At 34.0% G+C, this 12,023-nt stretch overlaps 1 protein-coding gene across 1 annotated transcript; it reads left to right on the top strand.

Moving 5' to 3' along the window:
- The first annotated feature begins 10,460 nt into the window (after nucleotides 1–10,460).
- Nucleotides 10,461–11,971, top strand: LOC133194344 (uncharacterized). Its single transcript, XM_061330322.1, has 2 exons — nucleotides 10,461–10,681; nucleotides 11,734–11,971. Exons 1-2 carry the CDS (start codon nucleotides 10,461–10,463, stop codon nucleotides 11,969–11,971), a joined length of 459 nt encoding a protein of 152 aa, XP_061186306.1.
- Nucleotides 11,972–12,023: the final 52 nt, after the last annotated feature.

Genomic DNA, 12,023 nt, shown 5'->3' with positions numbered 1-12,023 from the left:
GTTAATGTCCGTGAAAAGATGTTGCTGGAGATTTCAAATTTATTTTGAGTATGCCTTCACATCAGGTACAACAAGTAGGTTCTCTTTACCTCACCTATTTATTTTAACTTCCTTTGCCTGAAATTTTTATTCAATTGACTCAGTTGCTTTCAGATTTCATAAATTTTAAGAAGCCTCAAGATCATTAAATCTTGATGACTTTTTGTCCATCCCAACATCTTTGTTTGAAATAATATAAATAAAGTTTGCATCATCAAAGAATGTCATATGTGAGGGAATTTTTTTCATAAAATGTTAACATGATTATTTCAACTAATGTGCAGATACATTTGTATAAGTAAAAAAAAATTGAACTTCATGAAAACCCTGATTGATTGGAAGCTCTCATCTAAATCAAGATCTTTAAATGCAGTGCTGTATTTCACTTAAAGTGACTCATACTTGACTAATACTTAACTAAGTCTTATAAGTCAATTTTAAGTGAATAAAGTTGCATAAAGCAAAAGTGGCTAATACTTGGCTCATAAGTCACTTATCAGTCAAAAGCACCTCATTTGCAAATAAAATCCTAATGAGTCACTTATCAGTCACTTATAATCAACGCTTTGCCTTATATATCCTTTTGCTAGTCCATTCCTATAGTTGATGGGTCATTCCACTATCTGAAGTCTTCAATGCGCTTTATGCAAATGCCCCATTACCATTACACCTCTGTGTAAAACTTCGACCCACAGTTGTGGCCCAGTCCTACCCCTGGGGGTCATGATTTGAATAAACTTGAATCTACACTACCTGGGGATACTTCTGTATTAATATGAACTAATAATGGGTTAGCTGTTCTTGATAAGAAAATTTTTGAAGATATTCCCTATATATTCCTAATATGTAAAACTTTGACCCCTTGTGTCTGCGCCCAACCCCTAGTGGTCATGATTTGAACAAACTTGAATCTATACTACCTGAGGATACTTCTGCAATAATATGACTAATCATGGCTTTGCTGTTCTCAAGAAGAAGATTTTTTTTGCTTGTTTGTTTGTTATTGTTTAACGTCCCTCTTGAGAATTTTTCACTCATATGGAGATGCCACCACTTGCCGGTGGAGAGCTACAAAGAGCTAAGTCCACGAAGCATCAAAAATGGTCTCTTCTCAAAAATCAATGTTACCGTATATACTCGCCTATAAGTCGGTCCGCCTATAAGTCGGTTGTATGTTTTTAGGTTATTTGGGGGAGTTTTGCCAATGACCCGCTTATAAGTCGGTACAACTTTTTGCCAGAGTCAGTTGACAATTTCAAATCACTGACAATGCTCTAATGTTTTAACCTGCTTTCGATTAATATTTTTAGAAATGACGCCGATATTTATTTTTAAATCATTAAGAAAAATACATAATTCACAATTAAGATAAAAATAAAGTTATTTAAAAAATATGTAAATACTTGTACTTTATGTATAATCTTAGAATACATAAATGATATACAATATATCCAGACTTTGTTCAACGATAATCATGGGAAATGTTTATAAAATACTACATTTCACCGTTCAGAAAAATATTAATCTTTTTATGACTCGCCTATAAGTGGGACATAGAGTTTTGGACCAAAATTTATCTCCCAAAAAACCGACTTATAGGCGAGTATATACGGTATTGCAATATGACAGTGTTTTGATAGAAAAATGCAATAGGAACGTCATTTTTTGTAATGTAACGTCACGTCAAAGAGCGACAGAAATGACTTAAAGTTTGCAATTACAATGTAGCAATATACGAATTTAAGACTTGATACTGAATAATTGGAGATAGATATTAATTTAATCAACATCATTTAATTTAGAACCATAATTTAAAAAGGCAGATAAAAGTGTTCATTTGATATACCAGTCAGTTATGACTGGATAGAATTGAAAAAAATCTTTTCAATGGAAAATGACTTCAACTGCGGTATTTTTAGATCAATGAAATAGTAAATATTTGAGCTTTTAAAAATCTATATCTAAATAAATTATCATAGAAAAAATAATCAACAAAAGTTAAAAGGATGTATTTCCTAAACATTTGTAACAATAAATAATTGAACATTTCATCGTTTTCGTTCATGTAAAAGAGAAACTGAAAGGAGTTTCGTAAAATACAGAACTCATCCAAAACTTGTTATTCCTAAATACAAAATTTTGTGGAAATAATTGAATTATATTTAAAAGAAAATCACCTAAAAACAAAAATGTTAAATCTGCTTAAAAACGAAATTAGTCTATGCTATTGACTAAGATGAATTTACGAGAATTCCCCACATTCCATCAAAGAATAAACAGAATATACATCAACTGAAATATAAATATAGATATTACCCGTTTTGTTGTTTGAAATACGTGTATATATTTACTGCAAGAAATAAATAAAGGCAGACATTGTGGTATACTTGATTATAATTTTGAATGTATGTAAACAAAGAGAGTACATGTGACATCAAGATAAATTACATCTATACTGTTACACAACTTTGATGAATACGCAAGATATATCCACGAGATTTGCACGTACACCAAGCTAGCAGATATTTATCTTCACGAACCAGCCAATTGCTAGGCCATATTTTATTCCCGTAAAATAATAAGTGTATGCAGGACAGTGATTCGTGGCGTGTTGTAAAGTGGAGATAAATAAATGATGTTTCTGTGTTTCTTCTTAAAACTTATCAGTGTCTATTTACCTCATACCTATAAATGTAATAAACTTAGTATGTTTTATAGCTCTATATATTGCTTAACATTCATAGCTTTCAATTTCATTTTCACATTATGACTTTCATATGAATAAATAGAGCAATATTGCGTATGTAATGCTTATACATCAACATAGGAAGTGAGATACATATATATAGGCATTAATATTTTGCAAATACTCAGCGTAAGATTAATTTTACACAACATGGACTTGCATATACTAGTACATGTAAGGCCTTACGACAGACAGTATAAGAGGAAAAGGTAAAGTGCTCTCTTTTATTCTTGAAATAGAGAAGGGGGGGGGGGGGAGGGGGTACATACAAAATTCTATTTCAGTGTAGCAAAAATAGTTTGACATGCGTTCAAGAAAAAAAAAATATTTCCAAGGTTTTTTTTTTATACATATTCTATTGGACATTGACCTTTTAGCACATAGCACTATTAACAAACACATCTTTTCTCCCCGTTTCCAGTAGATTTTTGAGTCATGAATCCTAGTTTTAGATAATTCCTATACTTCAAATTAATGTTGATATAATTGCATGTAATGCTTTTATAATTTAAGTCAAAGCAAAGTCCACAACCTTCTCATCATGAAGTAGGAAACATCTTATCTCAGAAGCAGATTCAGCGAAATTCTATTATTATTCAGATATTAAATGTAAAGTTAGAAATAGACCCCCCCCCCCTTTTTTTCCCACCACCACCCCAAAGGATACAGAAGTTCACAAGAGTTGTTAAGAAGAGTCATGTATATACATGTATATGAAAGAAAACTGCTTGTCAATAAGAAGTGTACAACCAAAATCCCTTGATAAGGTTCTTCGTTTTCGAACTGGTTTATTTTTGGCGTTGGTATTCACGGATCCATCATTGACTCTTATATTATTTTTTTTTCAATTTTCTTAAGTTAATCATGAAAGCCGGAAACTAGCATTCAATTGAAAGTCTCTTATAGGAGAAATGCCCCCTCCCTTCCTATTACGGACCTAAAATTAAATAATCACATCAGAGGCAGATCCAGCAATTTTTGAAAGGGGGGGGGGGTTTCCAGGAACGTGCCACAAACACTCATGAATAGAATCACACCACAGGCACTTCAAGCCTGTAGAAATGGTTTTCTTCTAAGGGGGCAATCTTCAAAAAGAGTTGACAAGCAAAAAAAGGGTCATATATGTAAAATATGCATCTTGTTTCTGTAAACATATTTGAAATGTGTAAATATTAATAAAGGACAGCATCCTTTCTTAAGAAGGGTGAACGTTACATTTCACGTTTTTATGCATGTGCATAAGAATTATCATGCGGACTTTTTTTTTAATGAAATGATTCACATGAAGTTACAAAAATAAAGATTGACTGCTGCTACATGTAGATATAAATATTGTATGTACCGACATGGGGATTCAATAAAGGCGGACATGTGCATTTGACGGATCATCACATGAGTTCTATTTTGGATCCAGTTTACAGAGATATTTCTAATTATCTCAATGCTAAATTTTTTATGATATCTTTTTTAGATAATTTTCCCGTTTCTAATTAAATGCATTTTACAAAACGGCAGAAAATTAGGTCCATATTTAATGCCTTCGATTTTTTTTCATGAAAAGCATTTTAACCACAATATTAATTGCATGTATCTTCTATGACGTCAAAAATGACGTATAACGAGTAACGTCATGTACAACATACATGACCATAACATGCACCCATGCTTTTTTTCCAAAAATGATTTCAAAAAATGTAATTTTTAGATTCTTTATCACAATTAGTAACTTAAAAACGAACAGTCGATTGCTTTTCTATCTTCTTGTGTGTTATCTATGGATCTTTAGTGTAATATGAGCCACCCATTAGCAATATTGGCTATTGAAATTACCGGATTTTTGAAAGCTTCAAAATTCAAAGGTAATGTCAATTTTCGTATTTGTCAAAGCAAAAACAGTGCCAATAATTGACATAAAGATTTGTATTTGTGGTATTTATACATATAGTAAGTATGAAAGTTGTTTTTGCCCGTAACCCCATCTAACTTTGGGGGGAAAAAAACCTGTTGATAAATCGGCATTTTTAACGCTTTTTAGAAACCAGCATATATTCCGATTTCCAATTTTGCATTTCCACTTATGTTATCAATATATATACCTCATGAATGGATCCTATAAGTTTGTGTAAAACACAGAGACACATATGATGGATCGTGGCCACGGCATTTTTTACATGCACTGAAATTTTATTTTTTTTTTTTTTTTTCAACATGAGCACACTTCTTACCGCAAAATATTTTCATTGGAAAATGTTTCTCGAATAGTTATTATTCTTTTTCTGCTTTAATATTTTGCGGTAACGAGTGTGCTGTATGTATAATCACGATTAATTGTGTAAAATTTGGTATTTTCCTGGAAAACCTCGAAGCACGGTGAGGTTTAGAATTAAGTTTGACATAATAAATATCCGGTTTTGACGGAAATGTTGTACATGTGAAATGTGTTAATGTTCTAGGGTGAAAATTATCAAAAACGAATATTCTGAAGCCCTCTTAATTTTTTTCATATTTACTAAGCCAAATAAGGCATATTGTTGGTCGAGTTCTTTTGACCTATACTCGGCACTGAGGGCCATTGAGCAGTGAGGGATCTTTTTTTTGTGCCAGCACCTACTGCGACACAGGACCTCGGTTTACACGGTCTCATCCGAAGGACCGGTCTCCACGTCCCACAGTGGGATTCGAACCCGCGGCGTAAAGATCAACTCCTTACTCCACGACTCTAGAGCGAACGCTCTAACCACTGCACCACGCGGGCGACTGAAGAAGATTTTTAAATACATTTCCTTTATATCCTATGTAAAACTTCGACCCACTCTTGTGCCTGACCCCTGCCTTTCCTCCAGGGATCATGATATGAACAAATTTGTATCTAGAGTATGTAATGAAGTTTTCACAAAAAGTTTCATCTTTTCCTTCCCAGTGGTTCTGGAGGAGAAGATTTTTAAAAGATGCCACCAAATTTTCACGAATTCTTAATCATCTCCCCTTGAAAGAGGGCGTGCACTTCCTGTGAACAAATTTAATTCCTCTTCACCCAAAGATGCTTTTTGGCAAGTTTGGTTGAAATTCGCCCAGTGGTTCTTGAGAAGAAGTCGAAAATGTAGAAAGTTTACAGATGACAGATATACACCAGACACTCTTTAATCAGACAAGAGGCCCAAGGGCCTTAACGGTCACCTGAGTATAAAACAACAATCCATAGAGTATTAATTGAAAGCTGCAAAAACAAACCCAGGTTACACAATATAAATTAAATAAATAATATTAATCCAATCAAATGACACGTTACAACCAAAATTAAATTATATTAAAATACTTATCACAGTTTTGATGTTTTTGAGAAGATTTTTGAATGATCTTTCCTATATATTCCTAACTAAAACTTTGATCACCTGTTGTGCCCCCTCCCTACCCCAGGAGATCAAGATTTGAACAAATTTGAATTAACATTACCCAAAGATGCTTCCATATAAATAAGACAAATCATAACTTTGATATTCTTGAGAAGAAGATTGATAAAGATTTTTCATATGTATTCATGTGTAAATCTTTGATCGTCCATTGTGGCCCCACTCTATCCCCAGAGTCATGATCTGAACAAACTTGAATCTATACTATATCTGAGGATGCTTCCATGTAAATAAAACCAATCATGGCTTTGCTGTTTTTGAAAAAAGAATTTTTAAAAATTTTTCCTGCGTATTCCAATGTAAAATTTTCATTGTCCGTTGTGACCTCACCCTACCAGGGGGATCATGATTTAAACAAACTTGAATCTACACTACCTGGAGATGTTTCCACATAAGTTTTCCACACGGTTCTGGAGGAGAAGATTTTCCCAATGTATTCCCATGTAAAATTTTGATCATTCATTGTGGCCCTGCCCTACCCAAGGGGGTCATGATTGGAACAAACTTGAATCTACACTACCTGAGGATGTTTGCTCACAAGTTTATCTTTCTTGGCCCAGTAGTTCTGGAGAAGAAGAATTTTAAAGATTTTTCCTATCCTTTCCTATGTAAAACTTTGATTGTCCATTGTGGCCCCAGCCTACCCCCGGGATCATGATATAAACAAATTTGAATATAAACTATCTGAAGATGTTTCCACATAAGTTTCATCTTTCTTTGCCCAGTGGTTCTGGAGGAGAAGATTTTTCCAATGTATTCCCATGTAAAATTTTGATCATTCATTATGGCCCGGCCCTACCCCAGGGGGTCATGATTTCAACAAATTTGAATCTACACTACTTGGGAATGTTTGCACACAAGTTTCATCTTTCTTGGCCCAGTGTTTCTGGAAAAGAAGATTTTTAAAGATTTTTCCTCTGCATTCCTATATAAAACTTTGAACTTCCATTGTGGTTCCACCCTACCCCCGGGGGTCATGATTTGAACAAATTTAAATCTACACTATCCGAGGATTTTTTCATATAAGTTTCATCTTTCTTGGCCCATTGGTTCTTGAGAAGAAGATTTTTAAAGATGCCATTAATTTTTCACTAATTCTTAATTATCTCCCTGTGGAAAAAGGTTTGACCCTTCATTTGAACAAACTTGAATCAACATTACCCAAGAATACTTTGTGGCAAGTTTGGTTGAAATTGGCACAGTGGTTTTTGAGAAGAAGTCGAAAATGTGAAAAGTTTACACACGACTCATACCCGCACGACGCACACCCGCACGATGAACGACCAAAACAGATAGCAACAGGTCACCTGAGTGACTCAGGTGACCTAAAAAGCTCACTTGAGCCTTCGGCTCAGGGCGAATTTAATATATACAGTTAAAACTGCCATAGAGACCCACTGTATTAAGCGACTCACTGTCATATGTGACCGTAAGAATTCCTCCCAACGCTTTTCCCTATATATTAATTATACCTGTATTAAACGACCACCTGTCTAACGCGACCAACGACCGTGATTTTCCTGACCATTTTTTGTAATTTCAGGCAATTTTACCTGGATTTAACGACTATATAATTTCCGATTCCTACTTTCGGTTTCGGTCGAGCATGCTACGTTTTTTGGTTCAAAACATCTACAGACATGCGTTTATTTCATTTAATAATTATATAATCCGAGTTTTAGGAATAATAAAAAAAAATAAATATTTTTACTTACATTTTGATATTTACTGAATACACATTAAAATCTAATACATAAACATTCACGTTTTTTTCTCTCCAATGATCGAGTGCCATTTTGAAAATAGATGTTCAAGGTCGAGCCCGATATCATTTCGTGTTATAAGGGCCAAATGGATATTCAGCTGTAAAACCTGCCTTTTTAACTTTTAATTAACAAGTAACTAAATCCTAGATGTTTATTTAAGTGAATTGTGTCAGCAACGGGGTAAGTAAACACACGGTAGCTAGCACCCATACCAGGTGATAATTGAAGTGATTGAAGTAGGTGACAAACAGGCAATTAGACGCGGTAGTTCAGTAATGAAAAAAAAAATAATTAGGTTAAATAAATTTTTAGTCATAAATATAATTTAATTTCTTACCAAGTGCATAACAAAAATCATGATACGGTTTTAATTCTTAGTAGTTTGCAAAACATACAAAGCTATATATATAGGCTATCATGTAAAACAAAAAAAATATTATTAGAAAAAATCTTTGAAGCTTTTTTATACCGTATAAAAACATTTAATATTTTCAGATGTTCACAACATTTCCCAATAATCAAATTACTCATGTGCAGATCAAGCAAATTTTATTACTGAACAGGACAATTGTACCTATAATATAAAAGCATTTAGAGATGAGCAGTACCTATAAAATACATTCCACATACACGTGTAATATTTTCAGCATTGTATATTTGAACACTGCTGAAAATAAGCAACCTGTATTAAGAGACCACCTCTCATATGTGACCTTTTTTCCTTTCTCCGTTGGAAGGTCTCTTAATACAGGTTTGACTGTATTATCCAAAATCAAATTAATTTCTTATAACTTTATACGAAATTGATTTTGAAAACAAAAGAGTGGAAATCAAAAACTATTTTAATTTGTCAAATATGCCATTAATAGCAATTAAGAAGTCAGATCTTTAGTTCCCCTGCCCAATACCAAAGAGATTTGGATAACACCTTCTTGATCAGAAATGTTCCTACAAAAATGGTTAAGCAGCCTTCTTACATTAAACTCATTCATTAATCTTTAACTTGCAGGGCTCAACACTAACTTTTTAAGGCTTTAGTCCAGCATACATTATATATGTATTCCTATGTAAAATTTTGATCGTCTTTTAAGACCCCATCCCATACACAGTGGTCATGATATGAGGAAAAAATGAATCAACACCAGCAGAGGATGCTACCACATTTACATAATTAATCATAGCTTTGCTGTTCTTGAGTATAGAATTTTCAAAATTTTTCCTATGAAATCCCTATTGTGACCCATCTTACCCCCAGGGATCATGAACTGAACAATTTACAATCTACACTACCTAAGGAAGCTTCCACAAATGTTTCAACTTTTCTGGTGCAGCAGTTCTTTATAAGAAGATTTTTAAAGATTTTTCTTATATATTTAAACGTAAAATTTTGATTTCCTATTGTGGCCCCACCCTATCCCCCGGGGTCATGATTTATATAATTTAGATTCTAAACTACCCCAGGGTGCTTCTACATAATTTTTATTTTTTTCTGGCCCAGTGGTTCTTGAGAAGATTTTTTAAAGATTTTTCCTATATATTTCAATGAAAAACTTTGATTTCCTATTGTGGTCCCACCTAACCCCAGGGTTATGATTTGAACAATTTAGATTCAACACTACCCCAGAATGCTTCCACATTAAGTTTCAGCTTCTCTGGCCCAGTGGTTCTTGAGAAGAAGATTTTAAGAAATTTTCCTTATATATTTCAATGTAAAACTTTGATACTATATTGTGGCCTCACATTACCTCAGGAGTCATGATTTGAACAGTTTAGATTCTACACTACCCCAGGATGCTTCCATGTAATTTTTAGCTTTTCTGGCCCAGTGGTTCTTGAGAAGAAGATTTTTTAATGACCAAACCCTATTTTTGTCTTTTCATGATTATCTCCCCTTGTAAGGGGACTTGGTTCTTCATTTTAATAATTTAAAATCCCTAACACCCAAGGATGCTTTGTACCAACTTTGGTTAAAATTGGCCCATTTGTTCTGGAGTAGAAGTTGAAAATGTGAAAATTTTACAGACGGACGGACGACAGACAACAGGTGATTAGAAAAGCTCAATTGAGCTTTCAGTTCAGGTGAGCTAAAAATGCCACAGTAACCTTAATGTAGGATGCGACCACCTTCTACCTAAGATGCGGCATAATTATTCAGTTATAAGCCGGACAGGGTTTTGCCATATTTGGCTATACCATCTTAATGTTAAAGAGCGGGTCCTGGCACTTTTTTACTACATTGACACTTCATAGGCTTATATCTTGATATGTTCTCATAATTAAACATACATCTTATAAAGAGCTAAAATAAAAGATGTTAATCTGTTGAATGCGCGCTAATTTTCATAAACTATAAATTTCTGAACGATAAAAACACATATTTATTCTTGCCAAACGTAGATCTACCTTACAACTCTCCTTTCTACGGAGATTGCCGAACGAACGCGAGATTTTATGAGAATATACGAGACTTGAACAGTGTGACGTCACATCAAGAACAACATGTCTGCGGACGATTCCTTTAATAGTGATAGTGACAACTCTCTACCTGAACCTATAAACGAAATAGAAAGCGGGGAGGAGAATAGTCATGAAGATCATATGGGAGTCAGACCATATCGCTTTGAGCCTCGGAGGGCTGAAGGAGTTGCAAGTGTCGGGGACAACGCGGCTCAGTACACACAGAATTCTGTCCAAGTCAGAGAGGAGGGTGATCTCTCGTGGTTTGTGTTTATAATGACTAAGCGCTTGTCCAAATAATATCTTATTTATTGCAAATAAATTAACAATACCATAAACTTGATGTTATTGTTCATTTTAAAACAGAGCATTAACATCTTTGCTCTTTTTAGTCCGACATTCCTCAGATCTAGTTAAACTACCCCAGGCCACGCCCCCTTTCGTTTGCACGTCCTTTACTTTGGTATTTGGGGGTAGCTTCAGAGAAATTTCAGATTAGACGCTTTAGGTTTTCCCTGTTTAGCGTCAAATTCATACTTACGAATTTACCTACGACCTACCTATACATATAAGAACCATAGGCGCTTGGTTTCAGGAGAGTGTATTTAGCGTTTTTTTTTTTTTTGTTTTTTGTTTTTTTTTGGTGTGTCCGATTACTTCTTAAATAAAAAACAAAAATCGCTGTAATTTGCACTTTTTAAAAAATATCATAATACTAATACATTTTTAAAAAGTGCTAATTTCAGTATTAAAAAAAAAATTAATGAGAGTATTCAGACACACCTACAAAAACACTATACACCCATCCTGAAACCAAGTACCTATGGTAAGAACCACATGGCATCAATAGACGAATTGATTTCGTAATATCATTAGCATAGAAAGATGCAAATCAAGGTACTTATACCTATTGACTGAAAAAATGATACGTTTGAACAAGTTTACAGAATTCCAGTCTTGACTAAACGCAGATGCTCAAAAAAAAGGGGGGGGGCTTGGAATGGTATATACAACATGTAGTTAGATATCAAGTGTGTTATGGCATGGTGACTTCACAGGACAATCACTGTCAGTCAGCAATAACAATTGTCAATGAGTATCAATGTTTTAATAGATCAAAATGAACCATTATCACCATCTGCTCAAGTTTTCAGACTTTCCTGTCTGTTACATGTAGTAATGGGTAAACAGTCAATATTTCTTGCAATTCCAAGCATACAATTTTTTTTTTAAAACTGCATTTCATCCCTCAAACAAAAGAGCAAAGACCCCTCTCCCAATATGCCAATGAATAACCAATACATATGCATTTTAGGTGTACATGTGGTACATGTCAACCTATTGAATGTCCAGACAACAGGTTTTGCTGTCAAGAATGTGACAAAACAAAAGCTAAAATTAATGAGGGAAGCAAACAGACCAATCAGGATTTTATTTGTATAACATCCCATCCTGGATTTCAAAGTGTTTGTTTGGATCCATGGGTTCTAGAAACAGCCTATTATGCTTACCGACAAGAATGGGGAAGAATACAGAAACCCCTGCATCAGTGAGTGTCATCTTAAAAAAATAAAAGCATACCATGAAATACATATTATAAAAGAA

Source organism: Saccostrea echinata, unplaced genomic scaffold, assembly GCF_033153115.1.
Source record: "Saccostrea echinata isolate AGI-Se365-2 ecotype Australia unplaced genomic scaffold, CSIRO_AGI_Sech_v1 ptg000029l, whole genome shotgun sequence".
NCBI lineage: Eukaryota > Metazoa > Mollusca > Bivalvia > Ostreida > Ostreidae > Saccostrea > Saccostrea echinata.
This window is presented reverse-complemented; position numbering and strand designations above follow the sequence as displayed.